This window comes from Sceloporus occidentalis, unplaced genomic scaffold, assembly GCF_023333645.1.
Source record: "Sceloporus occidentalis isolate IW3139 unplaced genomic scaffold, rSceOcc1.0.p SCAF_322, whole genome shotgun sequence".
Classification (NCBI taxonomy): Eukaryota; Metazoa; Chordata; class Lepidosauria; order Squamata; family Phrynosomatidae; genus Sceloporus; species Sceloporus occidentalis.
In genome coordinates, this window is record NW_028317302.1 from 320,650 (window position 1) to 346,290 (window position 25,641).

The 25,641-nt window shown below is 51.6% G+C and overlaps 1 protein-coding gene across 1 annotated transcript in view; it reads left to right on the forward strand.

Moving 5' to 3' along the window:
* The first annotated feature begins 8,233 nt into the window (after nucleotides 1–8,233).
* LOC149274589 (dynein heavy chain domain-containing protein 1-like) overlaps nucleotides 8,234–25,641 on the forward strand; it is a 29,585-nt gene continuing 12,177 nt past the window's right edge. The window contains exons 1-14 of the mRNA XM_089505297.1: nucleotides 8,234–8,413; nucleotides 10,151–10,388; nucleotides 10,487–10,644; nucleotides 10,765–10,890; nucleotides 11,139–11,415; nucleotides 11,564–11,691; nucleotides 12,133–12,331; nucleotides 13,879–14,004; nucleotides 15,772–15,869; nucleotides 16,063–18,976; nucleotides 19,058–19,196; nucleotides 19,891–20,062; nucleotides 21,096–21,378; nucleotides 24,304–25,615. Coding sequence (XP_089361423.1) covers nucleotides 8,234–8,413; nucleotides 10,151–10,388; nucleotides 10,487–10,644; nucleotides 10,765–10,890; nucleotides 11,139–11,415; nucleotides 11,564–11,691; nucleotides 12,133–12,331; nucleotides 13,879–14,004; nucleotides 15,772–15,869; nucleotides 16,063–18,976; nucleotides 19,058–19,196; nucleotides 19,891–20,062; nucleotides 21,096–21,378; nucleotides 24,304–25,615 — 6,350 coding nt within the window. The remainder of the gene's footprint in view (nucleotides 8,414–10,150; nucleotides 10,389–10,486; nucleotides 10,645–10,764; nucleotides 10,891–11,138; nucleotides 11,416–11,563; nucleotides 11,692–12,132; nucleotides 12,332–13,878; nucleotides 14,005–15,771; nucleotides 15,870–16,062; nucleotides 18,977–19,057; nucleotides 19,197–19,890; nucleotides 20,063–21,095; nucleotides 21,379–24,303; nucleotides 25,616–25,641) is intronic.

The following is a 25,641-nucleotide window of genomic DNA, read 5'->3' on the forward strand; positions in this document are numbered from 1 at the left end:
CCCCCCCCCCCCGTCTCTCTTTTTCTCCTCGTTTCTCTTCTCTCCCCCCTGAGGTCGGACCATTCACCTGTAAGGGTGTGGATCCACCTCCTTCTTCCTGCCCCTTATGCCCCCGCTGTACACCCAGCTTCCCGCTCACCTGCCCCGGTGTACGGGATGTGGAAATTCTACCTGTCCCGGGCAGCATAGCCGCCCCCCCCCCCCCCGACACCGCTAGGATGGCGATATGGTTGTCTCCGGGACATGTTGCTGATTGTGTTTCTCTGTGACAGCTGGTAAGGATGGTGTCACCCCCGTGTCATCCCCGCATGCGCAGCGTTGGGCACACCCTTTGCGCTGCCGTGTTTTGGAGCAGCTGGCGTGTTCAGGCAGGGCTGCCCCTCGGGACGTGGCGCTCCTGGCGGCAGAAGTGGCGCAGTTTCTGTCAGGTGCCGTTGCAGGATTTGACCAGCGCTGGTGGTTGGAGTTACTCAATGTTCTGAGGCTTCTGCGCCCGTTCAGAGACCATCTGACCAGCGAGAGAAGAGTCCTCTTGCCAGCTTTGGGGCAACTGCACAGGGCGTACGAGCGGCACCGGGTACTGCTGGAGGAGCTGGAGATACCCCACGCTCTGCGGGCTGCCTTCCCATTTGATCAGTCTGCCCTGTTTAGGCTGCCCCGGGGCGGAGAAGACGTCTGCCGGCTCCAGCTGCCCCCGGTCTATTTGCGTGATCTGCCGCATTGCCTGGGGTATATAGGAGCGGAATTGGCGGTCGCGGAGTCAATGTGGTCCCACAGCCGGGGCGGCACTGCCCTGGCACTGAGAACCCGTCTGCCTATGGAGCTGGTGCCTGGTGACGCAAAAGATCAACCGCGCAGGTACGTTCTGCGGGAAAGCATCGCAGCTGCCCGGCGATCAGCGGGTCCGGCGCTGGTCACAGTGCTGTACAGTCTGGCAGTGAGCCTTGTCGCTGTCTTTTCCCTCAGGTCGGTGTCTACGTTTCCTCCCCATCACTCTGCAGAGGAGCCAGTGGGGGGAGGGAGAGACATCGGGCTTACCGGACTGGACGCGGCAGAGCTCCTGGCCAGATACAGACACCTGGGACAAGTTGTCTTCTTCTATCTGAACAGAGTGGAGGCCGTGGACTGCTGGTGAGCACGTTCCCCATGTATGGCTGCTGTGTGTGCCGTACACGTTAGGGGAGCCCTCTACCGGCCCCTGAATTCTAAGAGCACCCTTTTATTTGGTCAATATGGGTCTCAGAGATTGGAGATTCCTGGGGTGTCAACCTGGGTCTCAGGGTATAGGGAGTCATGGGGTGTCAGCCTAAGTGTTGGGGCATAGGGAGTCATGGGGTGTCAGCCTGGATCCTGGGTGTAGGAAGTCATCTGGGGTTAGCCTGGATCTCGGGTGTAGGAAGTTGTCGAGCATCATCCTGGATCTCGGGTGTAGGGAGTCATGGGGTGTCAGCCTGGCAGTCGTTAGGTGTCAGCATAGGTGTTGGGGTGTAGGAAGGCGTCGGGTGTCAGCGTAGGTGTTGGGGTGTAGGAAGGCGTCGGGTGTCAGCGTAGGTGTTGGGGTGTAGGAAGGCATTGGGTGTCAGTGTAGGTGTTGGGGTGTAGGGAGGCGTCGGGTGTCAGTGTAGGTGATGGGGTGTAGGAAGGCGTCGGGTGTCAATGTAGGTGTTGGGGCGTAGGAAGGCGTTGGGTGTCAGCGTAGGTGTTGAGGTGTAGCAAGGCGTCGGGTGTCAGGGTAGGTGTTGGAGTGTAGGAAGGCGTCGGGTGTCAGCGTAGGTGTTGGGGTGTAGGAAGGCGTTGGGGTGTAGGAAGGCGTCGGGTGTCAGCGTAGGTGTTGGGGTGTAGGAAGGCGTTGGGCGTCAGCGTAGGTGTTGGGGTGTAGGAAGGCGTCGGGCGTCAGCATAGGTGTTGGGGTGTAGGAAGGTATCGGGTGTCAGGGTAGATGTTGCGGTGTAGGAAGGCGTTGGGTGTCAGCGTAGGTGTTGGGGTGTAGGAAGGCGTCGGGTGTCAGCGTAGGTGTTGGGGTGTAGAAAGGCGTTGGGTGTCAGCGTAGGTGTTGGGGTGTAGGAAGGCGTTGGGTGTCAGGGTAGGTGTTGGGGTGTAGGAAGGCGTCGGGTGTCAGCGTAGGTGTTGGGGTGTAGGAAGGCGTCGGGTGTCAGCGTAGGTGTTGGGGTGCAGGAAGGCGTCGGGTGTCAGCGTAGGTGTTGGGGTGCAGGAAGGCGTCGGGTGTCAGCGTAGGTGTTGGGGTGTAGGAAGGCGTCGGCTATCAGCGTAGGTGTTGGGGTGCAGGAAGGCGTCGGGTGTCAGCGTAGGTGTTGGGGTGCAGGAAGGCGTCGGGTGTCAGCGTAGGTGTTGGGGTGTAGGAAGGCGTCGGGTGTCAGCGTGGGTGTTGGGGTGTAGGAAGGCATCGGGTGTCAGCGTAGGTGTTAGGGTGTAGGAAGGTGTTGGAGTGTAGGAAGGCGTCGGGTGTCAGCGTAGGTGTTGGGGTGTAGGAAGGTATCGGGTGTCAGGGTAGATGTTGCGGTGTAGGAAGGCGTTGGGTGTCAGCGTAGGTGTTGGGGTGTAGAAAGGCGTTGGGTGTCAGCGTAGGTGTTGGGGTGTAGGAAGGCGTTGGGTGTCAGGGTAGGTGTTGGGGTGTAGGAAGGCGTCGGGTGTCAGCGTAGGTGTTGGGGTGTAGGAAGGCGTCGGGTGTCAGCGTAGGTGTTGGGGTGCAGGAAGGCGTCGGGTGTCAGCGTAGGTGTTGGGGTGCAGGAAGGCGTCGGGTGTCAGCGTAGGTGTTGGGGTGTAGGAAGGCGTCGGGTATCAGCGTAGGTGTTGGGGTGCAGGAAGGCGTCGGGTGTCAGCGTAGGTGTTGGGGTGCAGGAAGGCGTCGGGTGTCAGCGTAGGTGTTGGGGTGTAGGAAGGCGTCGGGTGTCAGCGTGGGTGTTGGAGTGTAGGAAGGCGTCGGGTGTCAGCGTAGGTGTTGGGGTGTAGGAAGGCGTCGGGTGTCAGGGTAGGTGTTGGGGTGTAGGAAGGCGTCGGGTGTCAGGGTAGGTGTTGGGGTGTAGGAAGGCGTCGGGTGTCAGGGTAGGTGTTGGGGTGTAGGAAGGCGTCGGGTGTCAGCGTGGGTGTTGGGGTGTAGGAAGGCGTCGGGTGTCAGCGTGGGTGTTGGGGTGTAGGAAGGCGTCGGGTGTCAGCGTGGGTGTTGGGGTGTAGGAAGGCGTCGGGTGTCAGCGTGGGTGTTGGGGTGTAGGAAGGCGTCGGGCGTCTGCTGGAAGTCTTATGTGGAAACTTCTTCTTCTAACGCAGCTTCTATGACCTGATTGTGACGTCTTCATCCAGTGTGCGTCCCGAGCATTATGTGTTTTCTCCCTTCGGGGTCCTGCACGTCACCCCCCGGAGCGGCGCCGAAGCCCTCGAGCTCGGAGAATGGCACCGGGAAGCCGTCCTGTGCCGAGCCATCAGAAACATCCCCTTCTTTCGGAATTTCCGGAGGAGACAGACGCTCACTCGGTGAGAGCAGGCACTCGGGAGAGAACGAGGGACCCTCCTAGCAGGGCGCCCCTCTCTCCTACTTAAACCCGATGAATGCCCCTCTGCCGGTAACCGAGCCGGTCCCTCTCGGCCTCGCTGACTTTCTTTATTCTGTTTGTTTTTTTCTTGCAGATGGAAACAAAATGTAAAAAGGATTCGTTTTCTCAGAAAGCGCGAATATCTGAGCAGCAGACTGATACAGGCGGCCCCTCATTTTACAGCGGCCCTGCAGCATATACACAGGTGTGTAACACGCGGCACATACAGGCGGCTAACACGCGGCACATACAGGCGGCTAAATGTGAACCTTGGCTTAAACATGGTTTCCATCATTCAGGAGGAAATATTTTGGGAGGTTCTGAGTTTGCGAAGCATTTCCCATTTTTCGGTGAGATTCCCGCCTGCAGGAGTCCGCTGCTGACTGTTCCCTATGGCTGTCTCTCTTTCAGACTGTTGATGGAGCTGTCCCGGGTACCGTGGCTGCCACAGACTCAGCCATCTGGCTACTCTTTTCACGACCTGCAGAATGCTCTGCGGCAGACGAGATGTGAAGCCAGGAGCCGGTTACACAAGTTCCTGACTCTGGTGTCCCAAATCCTGCGGCTGGTAAGAAGAGATAAGTGATTGTGTTATACAATATGTCTCGTATCCAGCCGCCACGTGTCAGGGTCTTATCTTCTGCACGCAGGTCGTCGGCATCTTCCTTGTCATGTCCTTGAATCGGTCTATTCCCAGACCAGGCGCCTAGGGACTTTTCTAACACTTTTGTGCATCGTTAACTGTGCAGCCTGACACCACAATGTTGCATACATGCCAACAGGCTCAACTCCACTGCTGGTCCAGAAGACAAAAACCTCACATAGAAGTGATGTCCAGTCCTCTGCTTATAACCCGTTATATCCCTGTCTATTCCTCATATTATATATTATATACTCTCCGGCCGTATAACTAATCCCGTCCTTATAACCTGTTATATCCCTGTATATTCCTCATATTATATATTATATACTCTCCGGCCGTATAACTAATCCCGTCCTTATAACCCGTTATATCCTGTATATTCCTCATATTATATACTCTCCGGCCGTATAACTAATCCCATCCTTATAACCCGTTATATCCCTGTATATTCCTCATATTATATATTATATACTCTCTGGCTGTATAACTAATCCCGTCCTTATAACCCGTTATATCCCTGTATATTCCTCATATTATATATCATATACTCTCCGGCCGTATAATTAATCCCGTCCTTATAAACCGTTATATCCTGTATATTCCTCATATTATATATTATATACTCTCCGGCCGTATAACTAATCCCGTCCTTATAACCCGTTATATCCTGTATATTCCTCATATTATATATTATATACTCTCCAGCCGTATAACTAATCCCGTCCTTATAACCCGTTATATCCTGTATATTCCTCATATTATATATTATATACTCTCCCCCTGTATAACTAATCCTGTCCTTATAACCCGTTATATCCCTGTATATTCCTCATATTATATATTATATACTCTCCGGCCGTATAACTAATCCCGTCCTTATAACCCGTTATATCCCTGTATATTCCTCGTATTATATATTTTATATACTTTCCGGCCGTATAACTAATCCCGTCCTTATAACCCGTTATATTCTGTATATTCCTCATATTATATATTATATACTCTCCGGCCGTATAATTTATCCCGTCCTTATAACCCATTATATATCCTGTATATTCTTCACATTATATATTATATACTCTCCGGCCGTATAACTAATCCCATCCTTATAACGCGTTATATCCTGTATATTCTTCATATTACATATTATATACTCTCCGGCCGTATAACTAATCCCGTCCTTATAACCCGTTATATCCTGTATATTCCTCATATTATATATTATATACTCTCCGGCCGTATAACTAATCCCGTCCTTATAACCCGTTATATCCTGTATATTCCTCATATTATATATTATATACTCTCCGGCCGTATAACTAATCCCGCCCTCATAACCCGTTATATCCTGTATATTCCTCATATTATATATTATATACTCTCCGGCCGTATAACTGATCCTGTCCTTATAACCCATTATATCCCTGTATATTCCTCATATTGTATATTATATACTCTCCGGCCGTATAACTAATCCCGTCCTTATATCCCGTTATATCCCTGTATATTCCTCATATTATATATTATATACTCTCCGGCCGTATAACTAATCCCGTCCTTATAACCAGTTATATCCCTGTATATTCCTCATATTATATATTATATACTCTCCGGCCGTATAACTAATCCCGTCCTTATAACCCGTTATATCCCTGTATATTCCTCATATTATATATTATATACTCTCCGGCCGTATAACTAATCCCGTCCTTATAACCCGTTATATCCTGTATATTCCTCATATTATATACTCTCCGGCTGTATAACTAATCCTGTCCTTATAACCCGTTATATCCCTGTATATTCCTCATATTATATACTCTCCGGCCGTATAACTAATCCCGTCCTTATATCCCGTTATATCCTGTATATTCCTTATATTATATACTCTCCGGCCGTATAACTAATCCCGTCCTTATAACCCGTTATATCCCTGCATATTCCTCATATTATATATTATATACTCTCCGGCCGTATAACTAATCCCGTCCTTATAACCCGTTATATCCCTGCATATTCCTCATATTATATATCATATACTCTCCGGCCGTATAACTAATCCTGTCCTTATAACCCGTTATATCCCTGCATATTCCTCATATTATATACTCTCCGGCCGTATAACTAATCCCGTCTGTATTAGCCGTTATATCCCTGTATATTCTCAGTGTAAATATGATCTAAGTAATTTATTTAATGAAAGGGTTATTATTTTGGGCAGTGTTATTGACCTTTTCTCCTGATTTCTTGGCCATTAGGGCATCGTTTCTCTTTATTAATTTGGCCCCGTAGACTTTGGGTAACATTGCCAACTGCCCTCGATTCCTGGATGATTGCAGCGCCTGAAGGGTTTCCTAACGTTATGGAGGACAGCGAAAGTGACTGACTGGCCTCCTGAAATGCTTGGTTGCAGGTGAGGGACGACACGTACATCATGGTGCAGACCCTGCAGAGAGATAAGGAGCTGATGGTTTCCGATCGCCGGGCCGACAGGAAGGAGGCAGATGCGCGCATGCGCCAGGCCGAGTCCTGGGCGAGCAGGCTGGGGGTTCTAACGGCATTGGTGGGAAATCTCATCTGTCAGAACCTGCGGTCGTTCCTTCAGAGGGACATCTGCAGCTTTGTGAATGATGTCATCCAGGTGAGACGTGAGGTCTTTAATAATGATGATGATAATAGTAAAAAAAAAATAATAGTGATGATAATAGTAAATAGCAATAATAATTATGATAATAAAGAGCAATAATAATAATGATGATGATAATAGTAAATAGCAATGATAATAATAATGGTAATAATAAAAGTAGTAATAGTACTAGTAATAATAATAATAATCGTTTTGATGGTTATAATAATGATGATGATAATAATAATATTATTGATAGTTATAATGATGATAATAATAATACAAGTAGTACTAGTAATAATAATAATAATAATAATAATAATAGTATTGATGGTAATAATAATGATAATAACAATAATAGTATTGATGGTAATAATAATGATAATAGTAAATAATAATAATTATTATTATTAGTGATGATGATGATGATGGATAATAACACCACCTATAGATTTGTTCTCAGGCCCCTTGTCTCTGTGTCTGTGTTATTTGGACAAAATGATGCTGGAGGTTATATTTAAACCAATATATTTATTGCATTTTTTTTTGTGTCAACTCTTACCTTCTATGCAGTGCTGCCGATCTCTGTAACCACTACTGCATAATGCTTCCTTAGACTTCTTACCTCACGTCCTGTTCTCTAACCTTTATGAAAATGCAATCCCCATGACGCTTTCTCCGGTACCAGAATGTATTAAGAGAGCCGCTCCTGTCTCTCCCAATAACCTCTCCTCCCCGTCTGCCATGCGGAGGGTGTTTGCCCCGTCCCGACAGATCGGCGGCTCAGGGAAACGGCTGCAGTCCAGTCCAAATCCTGTGTTCGAGGGTCTCTCAGGATGTATGTCTGTCTCTTTCACAATCTGGGGCCAAGCCTTCCTGCGGGTCTCTCAGGATTTATGTCTGTCTCTTTCACAGTCCGGGGCCAAGGCCGGCAGCTCCTTCCTGCGGGTCTCTCAGGATGTATGTCTGTCTCTTTCACAGTCCGGGGCCAAGGTCGGCAGCTCCTTCCTGCAGGTCAGTCTGGAGTTTGGAGAGCAGGACAGGCTGTCTCTGAACCCTAGTGGAGAGTCTACGCAGGAGAGCTTCCAGCGAGCGATTGGCTCAGTTCTGGACTCTGTCTTGGAGGTGAGACGCTCGCTGGTGGGGCTTCGTGGGGCATTAGACTGTCTCTTCTTTATTAAAGCTGTCACTCGCTGATGATTGATGTCTGTTGGATCCGCAGGTGACTGGGATGTTTGATCGGGAAACCAGCGAGGAGTCACCCACTGCGTGTGTCCAGGAACCCCCCAGAGCGCAGGGTACTGCTGGGTCTGTGCGCCGGGTCCGGTGTCTGGGTGATGGTTCTGATCTGGTGTGACTGAGCCTCTCTTTTCAGTATTGCCCCCTCTGCCAACGCTCAATGAGAAGAAGCTTAGGATGGTTCTTCCGAAACCCGAGCTACCCCTGGTGAGGTGCGCCAGGGCGGGGGGTCTGAAGATCGAGGGGCACATGGAGAAGGGTGAGAACCTCCCTCTGCATCTAAAGCCTCTGCAAAGTCTTCTCTATAACAACGACCTCATCTGTCAGGCCAAAGAAAGTCTGCAGAGAACATTGGAGGTGAGTGACATGGAACAGAGAGAGTGAGACAGGTGAGTGACATGGAGCAGGGAGAGTGAGAGAGGTGAGTGACATGGAGCAGAGAGAGTGAGAGAGGTGAGTGACATGGAACAGAGAGAGTGAGACAGGTGAGTGACATGGAGCAGGGAGAGTGAGAGAGGTGAGTGACATGGAGCAGAGAGAGTGAGAGAGGTGAGTGACATGGAACAGAGAGAGTGAGACAGGTGAGTGACATGGAGCAGGGAGAGTGAGAGAGGTGAGTGACATGGAGCAGAGAGAGTGAGAGAGGTGAGTGACATGGAGCAGAGAGAGTGAGAGAGGCGAGTGACATGGAACAGAGAGAGGTGAGTGACATGGAGCAGAGAGAGTGAGAGAGGTGAGTGAAATGGAGCAGGGAGAGTGAGGGAGGTGAGTGAAATGGAGCAGAGAGAGTGAGAGAGGTGAGTGACATGGAGCAGAGAGAGTGAGAGAGGTGAGTGACATGGAGCAGAGAGAGTGAGAGAGGTGAGTGAAATGGAGCAGGGAGAGTGAGGGAGGTGAGTGAAATGGAGCAGAGAGAGTGAGAGAGGTGAGTGACATGGAGCAGAGAGAGTGAGGGAGGTGAGTGACATGGAGCAGAGAGAGTGAGAGAGGTGAGTGACATGGAGCAGAGAGAGTGAGAGAGGCGAGTGACATGGAGCAGGGAGAGTGAGAGAGGTGAGTGACATGGAGCAGAGAGAGTGAAAGAGGTGAGTGACATGGAGCAGGGAGAGTGAGAGAGGTGAGTGACATGGAGCAGAGAGAGTGAGAGAGGTGAGTGACATGGAGCAGGGAGAGTGAGAGAGGTGAGTGACATGGAGCAGGGAGAGTGAGAGAGGTGAGTGACATGGAGCAGTGAGAGAGGTGAGTGAAATGGAGCAGAGAGAGTGAGAGAGGTGAGTGACATGGAGCAGAGAGAGTGAGAGAGGCGAGTGACATGGAGCAGAGAGAGTGAGAGAGGCGAGTGACATGGAGCAGAGAGAGTGAGAGAGGTGAGTGACATGGAGCAGGGAGAGTGAGAGAGGTGAGTGACATGGAGCAGAGAGAGTGAGGGAGGCGAGTGACATGGAGCAGAGAGAGTGAGGGAGGCGAGTGACATGGAGCAGAGAGAGTGAAGGAGGCGAGTGACATGGAGCAGAGAGAGTGAGAGAGGCGAGTGACATGGAGCAGAGAGAGTGAGAGAGGCGAGTGACATGGAGCAGAGAGAGTGAGAGAGGCGAGTGACATGGAGCAGAGAGAGTGAGGGAGGTGAGTGACATGGAGCAGAGAGAGTGAGGGAGGTGAGTGACATGGAGCAGAGAGAGTGAGGGAGGTGAGTGACATGGAGCAGAGAGAGTGAAGGAGGCGAGTGACATGGAGCAGAGAGAGTGAGAGAGGCGAGTGACATGGAGCAGAGAGAGTGAGAGAGGCGAGTGACATGGAGCAGAGAGAGAGTGAGAGAGGTGAGTGACATGGAGCAGAGAGAGTGAGAGAGGTGAGTGACATGGAGCAGAGAGAGTGGTGAGTGACCTGGAGCAGAGAGAGTGAGAGAGGCGAGTGACATGGAGCAGGCAGAATGAGAGAGGTGACATGGAGCAGAGAGAGTGAGAGAGGCGAGTGACATGGAGCAGAGAGAGTGAGAGAGGTGACATGGAGCAGAGAGAGTGAGAGACACGGTGTGTGGGGTCCAGGCCTGGACAGTGGTGGGCTGCAGCTTCTGTCCCTCTGTATCGTCTCCAGGCTTCTCTCGGTGAGCTGCAGCGGTTCTGTGACGAGATCTCCTGGGTGTCTGAGGTCCGGGGGTCTCTTCGCGGTTGGAAGTCAGGGGTCCTCGAGAAGCTCCGTGGAAACTCGGTCCAGGAGTACGAAGATCTCATCCTAAAACTGAAAGCCTGGGAGGAACGGCTGCTCTGTGTGAAAGAGACAGTCAGAAGCCAAGCGCTTACCCTTTCCTGCACTCCCATCAAGAGGCAGATAGGTACATGGGGAGGGCGCGCAGCCTAAGGGGTAGATGCCCTGTCACTCAGCTGTCACACTGAGCTTGACACATTAAACGGTCTCCCTGCTGTCTCGTAGTTCCTCCCCTGGCTGCTGTAATTCAGGACATTCTCCATCTGCTGACATCGGAGATCTCTCATTGCTCTCGGCTTCTCCTGCAGGAGCTGTCTCTGGCTCTGAAGGTTTTTCAATCACCCAGTACTGAGATCCCAGCTTTTACTGAATTCGCTAACAAGGTGAGCCTGGGAGGAACTGTGTGATTCTTTGCATCATTCACTGCGTTATTCATTGCTTCATTCACTGTGTGATTCATTGCATCATTCATTGCGTCATTCATTGCGCTGCCTTCTCTCTAGGTGGAAATGTATACAAAGAGTGTTGATAACCTTCAGACTCGCTTGGATTACATCGGTTCCCTCGCTGCCGTGGTGCGAATGAATTACCGGCAGCCTACCTCAGAAGAAGAAAGTCTGCACTGCGAGGTAACTAGGGCTGCAACTACTAATCGATAAAATCGATAATAATCGATAATGAAAATCGTTGCCAACACCCTGTTTGTTTATTAAATTATTTTAAATAAATGAAAAATGTACGTTTATTTTTGTATCCGGTTAATCGGCCAACTAATCGATTATGAAAAGGTCTTGGTCTAGTTTTGTGTGATGGGGGCCCTTGGCCTCTCCTAGGCCTTTGTTAAAGTCCCTCTGCTTTTGTTTGTATGGCTCCTCAGCTGATGGACACTTGGGATCATTTCCACCTGCACCTGAAGGACGCCTCTGACTTCCTGAGCAGTAACCGCTTCTCCATGTCGGCGAGTCTGGAGCTCCCCTTCTGGTCACTTTACAGGGAGGCTGAGAGCCTCGTGGCAGCCGCCTCTTCTCCCGTCTACCTGGACCCGTCTCAGAATGTGGGGCGGGTGCTGCGAGAGCTGGGAGACGTGCGCCGGAGACTTCACCTCCTGATGGCTCAGCTCCACGAACTCAGCCGCTCCAGACAAGCCTTACAAGGTGAGCCCGAAGCTGAATCGCGTCCGGCAGATGTGGTCTGTACTACTCCAGAGCTTCTATTTATCACTTCTATTCTCTTTATTTCTGTGCTTGTTGACGTAGCCGCCTCGCTTTTGGGCCATTAACCCTTTGTTTACCCTGCCTCTAGGAAAGACATTTGACGTATCGGGGATCATCAGAGGAGAGAAACAGGTCCAGGCGCGGGCAGCGGCGTGGAAACTGCTGGACAGGAGCATGGCAGATGTCGCCGGCTGGAAATGCACGCCGTTCGTGAAGGTAAAAATTCCACGAGACGGGACAGCGTGGAAAAACCACGAGGGGGGGGCTGCACAATGTGTGTTATTATTTATATATATATTTAAATAGCAAATCTGCCCTTCAACCTGAGAATCTACCCTTTCCTCCGATTATCTGCTCCTCCACCCTCAAATCTGCATTTTACTTCGAGCCCACCCCTCCAATGAATGCTGGGGTATCTGACATGGAGTTAAACGTCCCCCCAATACGTCCCCCGAGCAGCCAGCCTGGTTCTACCCTTACATGCGCCACGATCCATCGTTAACACATTAAACGTAGGATACTTAATGTTTCTCCCAATTCCAGAGCCTTGGCTTGGTCTTCTGTAATTCTTGCGCTTTACGTGGTTTCACGTGGGGGGGTTCATGTCTCTAGCACTCCTCAGATACCTAACCTGCCCCATCTACCTGCCCCTGACAGCTGAACACCGAGCGGATGAAGGAGAAGCTAGCGATCTGCGCCGGAACCCTACAGGAACTGGCCGCCATTCTCCCTGAAGAAGATCCGGTGATCCAGAAGGTGAGACAAGTCTTGGATGATGAGGCGCGGACCCTACCTCTTCTCCAGACACTGGGAAGCCCTGCACTGAAGCGCAAGCACTGGGAAGCCATGTTTACTGGTAAGTACAGCAAATGGGCCACCATATGTGGCCTCTGAATGAGAATGAGGGGCTTGGGAAGAATATGTGCCTGCTTGGTACCAGAATATTAGGGTGGAAGGAAAGAGATGAAGGTGGGCTGTAGGGTCTTGGAGGGGTAGACAGGATTTGGGGTAGATCACCATAGAATCAGTTGGCTTGATGGTCACTGGGTGGGTGGTGGTCACTTAGATGGCATTTGGGTTGGTAGTAAATAGGGACTGGGAAAGTTGGTAGCCGGCTGTTCAGGAAGGTAGCTGGATCCATGTGGTTTGTGTTGCTTCCTGTTGGGTTGGTAGCCTTATGGTGGTAGGTGGTGGACGTGGTAGAAGTCCTTATGACTCTTAATACCCTGATTACCAGTTTTCCCAGCTCAGGAGCTGCTCTGTCGTTCTAACGCATGTCTCCATTGCCGTTATTTAATGCTTGTCTCTTGTGGCAGGGATGGGGGAAACATTTCATGGTCTGGAGACAATGGCCATCGGTGACCTGTTGACGTTTCCACTTCTCCAGCATCAGGATGAAATTGAGAAGGTCTCCTGCCAGTTGTGTGTCACACTCATTAATGGAGCTGTCTCCCGGAGTTGTGTTGTACTCATGCGCGTGTTTGCCTGTGATAGGTTGCTCGCGGGGCCCGGGCAGAGCTGATGTTGTTCCAGAGATTCCAGAAGCTACAAAGAGTTTGGCGAGAGGCGCGATTCCACCTGGTGAAATTTTTCCTCCATGTGGGGGTCTCAGAGCCCACCCCAGGGAGCTCACACTCACCTGCAAGTGTGAGATTATGGGAATCTGAGGAGGGAGCTCACAGAAAGGACAGCGGTGCCTTCTTACTGACGGGTGAGACTTTCTCCCCAACGCAGGGTCCAGAATTAACAAGCAATCTGCCAATGATCCCGGGCATTTACCCGCACCCCCCATCCTCTGCCTGTATTTACCCGCACCCCCCCATCCTCTGCCTGTATTTACCTGCACCCCCCATCCTCTGCCTGTATTTACCTGCACCCCTCATCCTCTGCCTGTATTTACCCGCACCCCCTCCGTCCTCTGCCTGTATTTACCCGCACCCTCTGCCCGTATTTACCCGCACCCCCTCCGTCCTCTACCTGTATTTACCCGCACCCCCTCCTTCCTCTGCCTGTATTTACCCGCACCCCCTCCGTCCTCTGCCTGTATTTACCCGCACCCCCTCCGTCCTCTGCCTGTATTTTTCCGCACCCCCTCCGCCCTCTGCCTGTATTTACCCACACCCCCTCCGCCCTCTGCCTGTATTTACCCGCACCCCCTCCGCCCTCTGCCTGTATTTACCCGCACTCCCTCCGCCCTCTGCCTGTATTTACCCGCACCCCCTCCGCCCTCTGCCTGTATTTACTCGCACCCCCTCCGCCCTCTGCCTGTATTTACCCGCACCCCCTCCGCCCTCTGCCTGTATTTACCCGCACCCCCTCCGCCCTCTGCCTGTATTTACTCGCACCCCCTCCGCCCTCTGCCTGTATTTACCCGCACCCCCTGCATCAACCTGTTTGTTTCAGATGTGGAGTCTCTCCACAGTCTGCTGGATGACAGCCGGGTGACTCTGCGCATGATGAACGCGTCTCCTCTCGCCTCCGACATGCAGCACGAGGTGTCTGATTGGATGCAGAAACTGGAGGCATTCGGTTGGTGTGCGCGCATGTGTTTGAGAATTTATGGACATTTTCAGGCACTTGGTGTGTTATCTCTCTCATGCCGAGCGCCACATAAAGCATGATGGCCGGTGCCACCAGACCTCAGAGGTCCCTCCCTGAAGAAGAGACCTCTGAGGTCATCACTTTACTCTACAAGTATATTGGCCTCTAAGGGGCAACGCCTGTGTCAAATATACACTAACTCCCGCGCTCTCTTCACACTGTCTCTCTGTCACATGTATTCTACCACCCTGACTGTCTCTCTGTCACACGTATTCTACCGCGCTGACTGTCTCTCTGTCACACGTATTCTACCGCCCTGACTGTCTCTCTGTCACACGTATTCTACCGCGCTGACTGTCTCTCTGTCACACGTATTCTATCGCGCTGACTGTCTCTCTGTCACACGTATTCTACTGCGCTGACTGTCTCTCTGTCACACGTATTCTACTGCGCTGACTGTCTTTCTGTCACTTGTATTTTACTGCGCTGACTGTCTCTCTGTCACACGTATTCTACCGCGCTGACTGTCTCTCTGTCACACGTATTCTACCACGTTGACTGTCTCTCTGTCACACGTATTCTGTCGTGCTGACTGTCTCTCTGTCACACGTATTCTACCGCGCTGACTGTCTCTCTGTCACACGTATTCTACCGCGCTGACTGTCTCTCTGTCACACGTATTCTGTCGTGCTGACTGTCTCTCTGTCACACGTATTCTGTCGTGCTGACTGTCTCTCTGTCACACGTATTCTGTCGTGCTGACTGTCTCTCTGTCACACGTATTCTACCGCGCTGACTGTCTCTCTGTCACACGTATTCTACCGCGCTGACTGTCTCTCTGTCACACGTATTCTACCGCGCTGACTGTCTCTCTGTCACACGTATTCTACCACGTTGACTGTCTCTCTGTCACACGTATTCTGTCGTGCTGACTGTCTCTCTGTCACACGTATTCTGTCGTGCTGACTGTCTCTCTGTCACACGTATTCTGTCGTGCTGACTGTCTCTCTGTCACACGTATTCTGTCGTGCTGACTGTCTCTCTGTCACACGTATTCTGTCGTGCTGACTGTCTCTCTGTCACACGTATTCTATCGCGCTGTCTCTCTGTCACACGTATTCTATCGCGCTGTCTCTCTGTCACACGTATTCTGTCGTGCTGACTGTCTCTCTGTCACACGTATTCTGTCGTGCTGACTGTCTCTCTGTCACACGTATTCTATCGCGCTGTCTCTCTGTCACGCGTATTCTATCGCGCTGTCTCTCTGTCACACGTATTCTGTCGTGCTGACTGTCTCTCTGTCACACGTATTCTGTCGTGCTGACTGTCTCTCTGTCACGCATATTCTGTCGTGCTGACTGTCTCTCTGTCACACGTATTCTACCGCGCTGACTGTCTCTCTGTCACACGTATTCTGTCGCGCTGACTGTCTCTCTGTCGCGCTGACTGTCTCTCTGTCACACGTATTCTACCGCGCTGACTGTCTCTCTGTCACACGTATTCTATCGCGCCGACTGTCTCTCTGTCACACGTATTCTGTCGCGCCGACTGTCTCTCTGTCACACGTATTCTGTCGCGCCGACTGTCTCTCTGTCACACGTATTCTGTCGCGCCGACTGTCTCTCTGTCACACGTATTCTGTCGTGCTGACTGTCTCTCTGTCACACGTATTCTGTCGTGCTGACTTTCTCTCTCTCTCTCTCTCTCTCTCTCTCTCTCTCTCTCTCTCTCTCTCTCTCTCTCTCTCTCTCTCAGGCCGCCACCTGGACCTCTGGATTCACTTCCAGGAGAAATGGGTCTTTATAACCAAAGCCACCCAAGAGATGGGGTTTTTCCCGCTTGATGCAGAAAAGGTCAGGCTTCGTATTACCCGTCATATCATTTACCCCACAACACCCTTGAATTACCCCCCTTACGCATCACTTGAGTTATATGGTACATTCCCTTGACACTGACTGTCATCACTCGTTTGATGCCAGTGTTTTTGCCTCCGTCCTGCTCTAGGCTGTTACCCCTGCTTCAGAATCTCCCTCTCTTCCCCAACAGGTGGTCCGGTTCCAGGCGGTTGACCAGAATTACCGCTCCTTCTTGGCGGTAACAGCGCAGGACCCGCTTGTTATGTCCGTCGTGACCCAGCCTCAGAATGGACGCCATCGAGCCTTCTATGGAGAAGCTCTTGGTTCTGCTTTCTGCAAAGGGATCGGCATCATGGAGGACATCATGGCAGACATGAGCCCCGCACTGGACTCTTCCAGATCTCTCTGTCCTCGACTCTTCTTTCTGGGCGACAGGGACCTGCTGCACGTACTGACTGCCTCGGCGGAGCCTGCCGAGCGCACTCGCTGTGCCCTGCTCTGCTTTCCCAACCTTAAAAATGTTCTATATAAGATTCAGCCCCTTGAAATGCTGTCCCCTATAAATGCCACCCTAAACAGCCGCCAAATACTAACCACAGGGGTAGAGGAACTTCATAATGAAAGACTTCATTTAAACTCCCCCATCTCTGACAACCTACAGATCATTTCATGGCTGTGTGAACTGGAGGAGAAAATGAGGGAGAGTGTGAGAACTCAGCTGGATCTGTGTCTGAGTGAGCGGAGGGAAGCGGGCTTCCTGAACGTCACTCATCTTGAGTCCTGCAAACAGTGGGTTACAAGCTACCCCTGGCAGTGTCTGGCCCTGAGCGAGGAGGTCCTGTGGTGTGAGGAGATGGAAGATCATCTGTCCATCCAACACAAGAGCTCTCTCAGAGAGAAACACAATCAGAAGCTTGAATTCCTGGCTCAGCGTCTACAAGATGTCTACAATTCCACGGTCACCTGCAGGACCCGAGCCGCTATGTCTGCCTGGGTCACACTTGCAGCACTTCAGAGGGACCGTGTCTGCAGTTTGCTGGATGAGGGGATTCAGAGAATGGACTCTTTTGCATGGGCCAAGATCTTGAAATACAGAGTAGTCTCGGGTCCAAGATACGCTGAGAAATTGGATCCGGAAGATGGAAGAGAAGATGGTCAGGTTGAAATACCCCCTAAGACCACCATATCCACTCTTTATTCTGTGGATGTTCTAGGCTACCATCTGACGTATGACTATGAATATATTGGTTTAGGTGGCAGCTTCATACAGAGCTCTCTGTCTGACAGAACCACGTTGGGTCTGATTCTTGCTCTGAAGCGGTTCCACTGTGGTGGGGTCATTGGACAAGACGAGAGCAGCAGAACTGACACAGTGATGGCTCTCGGCCGTGCCTTGGGGCGTCAGGTCGTGCTGTTGAAATGTTGGGCTGGTATACAGCTGGGCAGACTGAGTCAGCACCTACAGGGGGCGCTGCGTGGAGGGGCATGGCTGGTTCTAGACAGTGCACACAGATTGTCAAAGGAGGTCCACTCATCACTCGGGCAGCTTCTCTGGAGTATACAGTCTTCCTGCCAAGCTTTGGTCCCCTGTGGCCAGGGACCTGAGAATGAATGTCTCCAGTCGAGAGTGATAGGAGAGATCCAGTTTGGAGCAAAGGCAGTTTCAGTCAACCAGAGCTATGGCTGCTTCATGACTCTACCTCATCTCAACTCCTCCTGTGATCTTCCTTCAAATCTTCGCCTGGTCCTCAGACCAGTGTCCCTCCTGTCTCCAGACGTGCGAGTAACTGCTGAACTAGCCTTGCTGGCTGCGGGATTTCAGGACCATAAATGCTTGGCCAGAAAGATCTCAAGCTTTTTCAAGTTTGCACAGGAGTCATCGTCAGTATCTCCAACCACCTGCTGTTCACATATGAAAGACGCAATTCACAAGGCTTCTTCCTTCCTGAAAACGAGTGCCTCGCACAACAGAACCGATACATTTGGGTTTGTAGGAGACTCCGGGGCTTCCATAGAGCCATCTTCACTCACCCCTAGCAACGTTGAGGAAGGGATGCTACTCAGAGCAATATATGCGTCTTCATTCTGGTCTGGGCTTCCATCTTCTCAGTGCAGTCACTTGAAGGACATCCTCCAAGGTGTCTTTCCAATGTTGCCATCCCTGGAGCCTCGTGCAAACTCTGAGCTCCTCAATTATGTTCATTTAGATCTGCAGATGGCAGGACTTGAAGCTCACCCTGAGCTTAGTCGCAAAGTTCTGGAACTTTTTCAAGCTCTTCAGCAAAGCCCGGGAGTTCTGCTCACCGGCAGCCCGGGAAGCGGGAAAACCACATGTTGGAGAGTCCTGTCCCGGGCCATGAACTGCCTGGCAAGTGCCACAGAGCAACCAGCAGCCAAGGAAGAGCCTGTCAGAAACACATTCCAGTCAGTGCACACCATCCACCTCTTCCCCAATAGTCTGACTACACAAGAGCTTGTTGGAGGAATGCATGATGGAAACCAGAAGGATGGAATCCTCTCCCATCTTCTGCATAGAAATGCTGAAGGATCTGCAGCCTTAAAGTGGGTAATTATAGATGGGTCAGCCAGCCCACACTGGACAGAACCCATTTCCTGTCTGTTCGGCCCGTATTCAGGATTGACATTGCCCAACGGTGAAGGTCTCTGCCGGTCAGAATCCACCAAATTCGTGTTTGAGATGACGGACACGTCGGACATTACTCCTGCCATATCCACTGCCTGTGCTTTTGTGCACTGTGGTGGGGTGGACACGTGGAGGGCAGCGCTGGGAGCCTTTATGTCCAAGCTGTATGTGAGATATGAAATAACTTTGGATACCGCGCGCTTGCTTCAAATCCTGAGCGAGAGCTTCATACCCAGGACTCTAAGATTTTTGGAGCAGTCCTGCTCCTCCGCACTGCACCCCCACACTGCACCCTCAGCTCGGGGCATACGTGAGGTCTCCTCGTTCTGTAACATCCTACAGGCTCTGATGGATCAGTACCTGCCTCGCGAGAACATACCAAGTCCGTCGTTACGGCGGCGAGGAAAACCACAGGAGCCAAAAGCTGCTGAAATCCCAAAGGAAACCCAACAGGCTGCAGGTCCGCTAACCCACCGATGTCCGGGAGACCAGGGAGGGGGGCATTTAAGTGTCCAATTTAACCTCTTTACCTCTTTTACAGAAAATCCTGAGAAAATGATGGAAAGAGGTTTGGGACTCTCCTCTTTGGACCTGTTGATTCCACATCGCAACCACAGTCTGGCTCAGTCCTGCTTCCTCTACTCCTTTGTTTGGGGGTTCGCTGGACACTTAAATCCTAGGTGAGTAGATCCAAGATGTCCGCCGTCAATGAGCAGAAGCCATAGACTCTGGCAAGATCACCGAACTGGATCCACTGGGAGCACCGGGTTACATGCGCACAAACGGTCCCTGTTACTGCAGATACTAAACAGCAACCTCTCTCTCCTTCTCTCCCAGCCGTCCACCTCCTTCTCTGCTCTATCTGCTCTGTTTCCCTCCCTCTCTGGCTTATTCCCATATCTTTCCTCCCCATTCTCCAGCATTTCCTTCCTTGGCGTCTGTCGTCCTCGCGTTTTAACTCTGGCCATGTGCCCCATCCCGTGTACCGCTGGCCATGTGCCCCATCGCGTGTACCGCTGGCCATGTGCCCCATCGCGTGTACCGCTGGCCATGTGCCCCATCGCGTGTACCGCTGGCCATGTGCCCCATCGCGTGTACCGCTGGCCATGTGCCCCATCGCGTGTACCGCTGGCCATGTGCCCCATCGCGTGTACCGCTGGCCATGTGCCCCATCGCGTGTACCGCTGGCCATGTGCCCCATCGCGTGTACCGCTGGCCATGTGCCCCATCGCGTGTACCGCTGGCCATGTGCCCCATCGCGTGTACCGCTGGCCATGTGCCCCATCGCGTGTACCGCTGGCCATGTGCCCCATCGCGTGTAACTCTGGCCATGTGCCCCATCACGTTTAACTCTGGCCATGTGCCCCATCGCAGGCACCGCCCCCCGTTTGATGCCTTTTTGCGGGGTATCCTCGCAGACAGTCCATTACAAGTCGTCATCCCCCAAGCCGCGTCTCTCTTCGAAATGCACCCCAGCCCTGAAGAGGAAGCTCTTGTGCCCGTTCCGGAGACGCAGCCAATCAGGAAAGAGATCGTCCTTCCTCAGGTATCCCATGCATTTCTCAGCATTTGTTGTTATTTTGTAGTCACCCCGACAGGTCTCTGCAGGAGAATTAACTACCCCCCCATCTCCCCTGCGCCCCCCCATCTCCCCTGCGCCCCCCCATCTCCCCTGCGCCCCCCCATCTCCCCTGCGCATTGTGACCGACAGACCCCTGGAGCTTTTCTGCTTAAAGGGCTGCACCAGCCCCCTGTATAATGTATAGATAAATCAATGACCGGCCCCTGTATAATGTATAGATAAATCAGTGACCGGCCCCCTGTATAATGTATAGATAAATCAGTGACCGGCCCCCTGTATAATGTATAGATAAATCAGTGACCGGCCCCCTGTATAATGTATAGATAAATCAGTGACCGTCCCCCTGTATAATGTATAGATAAATCAGTGACCGGCCCCCTGTATAATGTATAGATAAATCAGTGAGCCAGCCCCCTGTATAATGTATAGTTAAATCAATGACCGGCCCCTGTATAATGTATAGATAAATCAGTGACCGGCCCCCTGTATAATGTATAGATAAATCAGTGAGCCGGCCCCCTGTATAATGTATAGATAAATCAGTGACCGGTCCCCTGTATAATGTATAGATAAATCAGGGACCGGCCCCTGTATAATGTATAGATAAATCAGTGACCGGTCCCCTGTATAATGTATAGCTAAATCAGTGACCGGTCCCCTGTATAATGTATAGCTAAATCAGTGACCGGCCCCTGTATAATGTATAGATATATCAGTGACCGCCCCCCTGTATAATGTATAGATAAATCAGTGACCGGCCCCTGTATAATGTATAGATAAATCAGTGACCGCCCCCCTGTATAATGTATAGATAAATCAGTGACCGCCCCCCTGTATAATGTATAGATAAATCAGTGACCGCCCCCCTGTATAATGTATAGCTAAATCAGTGACCGCCCCCCTGTATAATGTATAGCTAAATCAGTGACTGGCCCCTGTATAATGTATAGATATATGCTCCATATAGCAGTTCCCGGAGATGACTGTTTTCTTTCAGTTTCAGGCCGTTCTTGCCGCTGTAAGATCTCTCGCTCGCTCTGGCCGGCCTGTCCTGTTAGTTGGACCTCGTGGATGTGGGAAGACAGGCCTGGTGGAGTCCGTGACGCCCCATGGAGTGGTTTCTCACCGGGTCCCCGTCAGTCCCTTGTTGGATGCTGCTCAGCTGCGCAGGTTCCTGGGTGGTCAACAAGAAATGTCGCCCACGTCAGGACAACAAACCCCCCACGGACGTCGCGTCCGCCGTCTCCTCTTCCTGGATGACCTGCATGAAGCTTCGTTTGGTGGGTTACGCGGTGACCTTGTGTCACATTTTACAAACTACCCCTATCCAGATTACGTAACATAGATACTGGGGGTACTGAGGAAACTGGAGATACTGGGGTTACTGGGAGTACTGGGGTTACTGGGAGTACTGGGGTTACTGGGAGTACTGGGGATATTGGGGTTACTGGGAGTACTGGGGATATTGGGGGTACTGGGAGTACTGGGGATATTGGGGTTACTAGGGGTACTGGGGAGATTGGGGGTACTGGTGAAGCTGCAGGTGGGTTATTATGACGTTATGGTGCTGGCAGCCACCAGTGAGACGTGGGGTAGTTAATTAGTACACGTTATAAACAAATGGCCGCTTCTCACTGGTTATTCCCAAGGAGCTCTCCGCAGCCTTTTCACACAGGTGACCATCTTCTCCTTCTTACAAACCCACCACGCTCATGGCGTCCATGACACGGCTCTCTCCCGACCCAAATCCTTCCTCTCTGGCCGTACTTTTAGTGTCTCCTTCACTGCTCCTGACATCTCTTTTATGCAAATTTCAAAAGCTCTCTGAAAACCATCTTTCCTCCTAACACTCTCAGCCAGCATCCCAATCAAAACAACCTGAACAACCAACAGCCTCCACACATCACCCGCAGCTGCTTCTGCTTCTCTACCAGTTTGTCATTTGGTGTGATGTCTGCTGGCGATATATAAATGTAACGTTCTGTTTAAATAACCACATTACGCAACATCAGCGCCACCTAATGCTGGTCATACCACGTAGTCATTCATGGTTAGATTTATAGCCACGTGGGCCTCTGATGTATGATGGACAGGTCTGTGGCCATGTAGGCCTCTGCTGTGTGATGGACAGGTTTGTGGCCATGTAGGCCTCTGATGTATGAGGGACAGGTCTGTGGCCATGTGAACCTCTGCTGTATGATGGACAGGTGTGTGGCCATGTAGGCCTCTGATGTATGATGGACAGGTCTGTGGCCATGTGGACCTCTGCTGTATGATGGACAGGTCTGTGGCCATGTAGACCTCTTCTGTATGATGGACAAGTCTGTGGCCATGTAGGCCTCTGCTGTATGATGGACAGGTCTGTGGCCATGTGGACCTCTGCTGTATGATGGACAGGTCTGTGGCCATGTGGGCCTCTGCTGTATGATAGACATATCTGTGGCCATGTGGACCTCTGCTGTATGATGGACAGGTCTGTGGCCATGTGGGCCTCCGCTGTATGATGGACAGGTCTGTGGCCATGTGGACCTCTGCTGTATGGTGGACAGTGTTGGTTGAATTAATGGTCGAATTCTCCTCAGAAAAAGTTATTTCCTTTAATAGATTATGCGCATAATCGAGACAAGGCACACAACACACAAAAGTCGAATCGTTGTCTAATTACATATTTGGATTACATGGTTTATATAACTTCTTATACTTCTTATCTGCTTCTAATAGCATGCATCATTCTGATTGGTTACTTTTTAAGCAGGTTATGCCTCTTAATAGATATGTTGGCGCAACTCGTGATACATCATAGACTAGACAATTTCTACTGTCTTTGTCAGCAATAATATTTATGATTACATAAGCATTTTTCTAACAGACAGGTCTGTGGCCATGTGGACCTCTGCTGTATGATGGACAGGTCTGTGGCTGTGTATGCCTCTGCTGTATGATGGACAGGTCTGTGGCCATGTGGACCTCTGCTGTATGATGGACAGGTCTGTGGCCATGTAGGCCTCTGCTGTATGATGGACAGGTCTGTGGCCATGTAGGCCTCTGCTGTATGATGGACAGGTCTGTGGCCATGTAGGCCTCTGCTGTATGATGGACAGGTCTGTGGCCATGTAGGCCTCTGCTGTATGATGGACAGGTCTGTGGCCATGTGGACCTCCGCTGTATGATGGACAGGTCTGTGGCCATGTAGGCCTCTGCTGTATGATGGACAGGTCTGTGGCCATGTGGGCCTCCGCTGTATGATGGAGGTCTGTGGCCATGTGGGCCTCTGCTGTATGATGGACAGGTCTGTGGCCATGTGTGCCTCTGCTGTATGATGGACAGGTCTGTGGCCATGTGGGCCTCCGCTGTATGATGGAGGTCTGTGGCCATGTGGGCCTCTGCTGTATGATCGACAGGTCTGTGGCCATGTGGACCTCTGCTGTATGATGGAAAGGTCTGTGGCCATGTGGACCTCCGCTGTATGATGGACAGGTCTGTGGCCATGTAGGCCTCTGCTGTATGATGGACAGGTCTGTGGCCATGTAGGCCTCTGCTGTATGATGGACAGGTCTGTGGCCATGTGGGCCTCCGCTGTATGATGGAGGTCTGTGGCCATGTGGACCTCTGCTGTATGATGGACAGGTCTGTGGCCATGTGTGCCTCTGCTGTATGATGGACAGGTCTGTGGCCATGTGGGCCTCCGCTGTATGATGGAGGTCTGTGGCCATGTGGGCCTCTGCTGTATGATCGACAGGTCTGTGGCCATGTGGACCTCTGCTGTATGATGGAAAGGTCTGTGGCCATGTGGACCTCCGCTGTATGATGGACAGGTCTGTGGCCATGTAGGCCTCTGCTGTATGATGGACAGGTCTGTGGCCATGTGGGCCGCCGCTGTATGATGGAGGTCTGTGGCCATGTGGGCCTCTGCTGTATGATCGACAGGTCTGTGGCCATGTGGACCTCTGCTGTATGATGGACGGGTCTGTGGCCATGTGTGCCTCTGCTGTATGATGGACAGGTCTGTGGCCATGTGGGCCTCTGCTGTATGATGGACAGGTCTGTGGCCATGTGGGCCTCTGCTGTATGATGGACAGGTCTGTGGCCATGCCAGCACACTCATTTCTTTATAAAATCTAAAGATATTACAGATTATGTGATTATGTGATATATAGTATCACTGATTTCACCGCCACGTTTGCTGTTCTTCTCTCTCCTAACAGACACGGACAGTAAGACGTATCCCACTCTGGAGGCTTTACGTGATATTGTCTCGGCCAATCAGAGCACAGCTTGTGTACCAGGGACAAGCTTCCTGGGCACCTTGTGCCCACCAGAGGATGTAGGTGGTGGGTTGTGTCCAAGACTCATCCGTCTCTTCTGTGTCCTCGTTCTGCCTCCATGCAGCTCGGAATCCCTGCTGAGTTTATTTACCCCCAGGCTGACTGCATGGCTGAAGAAGACGTTGCCTCTGCCCCAGGCTGTGGTTCTCGGCACAGCGTTGGCAAAAGCCACAGTTACTCTGTATAATGAGCTGATACAAACTCTCCCTCCACGTTACCTCTTCTCCCTACGTCACCTTCACAGATTACACCACAGTGTGACCCAACTGTGCCCATCTCCAGGGCCTTCTCTCTCCTTAAAGGCCGACATTGCCCTCCCTGCTCGGCTCCACACCACACGGGTAATTGCCCGTCTCTGGATGCACGAGGCTCTTTTAAGCTTCAGTGACGTGGTGGAGACTGAAGAAGAGAGAGAGGCGTTCAGAGACATCCTCTTGAGATGTGCCCGGCAAACATTCTGTATTGGACCCCAGGATACGACTCCAGAGGAGGACCAACCAGGTACCGGAACCCTACAAGGCGCTGGAGAAACCGAGCCAAGCAGTGGCCAGGAGATAAAACGTGGCACAACATGTACGTCAAGAATCTCAAGCCATTCCTCTCCAGCCCCCGAGGAGTATCTTCTGCCCTCTCATCTGCTGCTAAACGATGGACCCCTTCGGGACATGACCTTCTGTCATGCGGTGATCCACGGGACGAGAGAAGGAACAGAGGTCCACGTTTATAAAGAGCAGCAAGACGTCATCTCCTACACCGCACAGATGGGAGGCTTGATTCTCCCACCAGAGGACCTCAACCATATTGCCCGTCTCACCCGGGCTCTGCTGCTTCCCCAGGGTCACTTAGCTCTGCTCTCTCAATACCCGGCCACGGGAAGGAGGACCTTAGCCGGACTGGCAGCACAGCTCACCCGATGCCTGCTGCTGGAGCTCTGCGGCAAAGAGACACAGGAGGAACGGCACAATCTTCTTAGGGAGGCCTCCTGGAAGGCTGGAGTCCTGGGGATGGGAACGGCCATTCTGGTGTATGAAGGAGTATCGGAACGGGCTCGGCAGGAGCTTTCGTGTCTGGTTCGTGAAGGAACCTTTGTGGGGTTGCACAGCGCGGAGGAAGAGAAACGAGCTCTGCATGCTCTGCAGCAGAACGAGAGGGGCGGCAAAAAAAACTGCAGCAAAAAAGAGCTGCAAGAGAGGTAAGAGAGGGAGGCAGAGAGAAGAG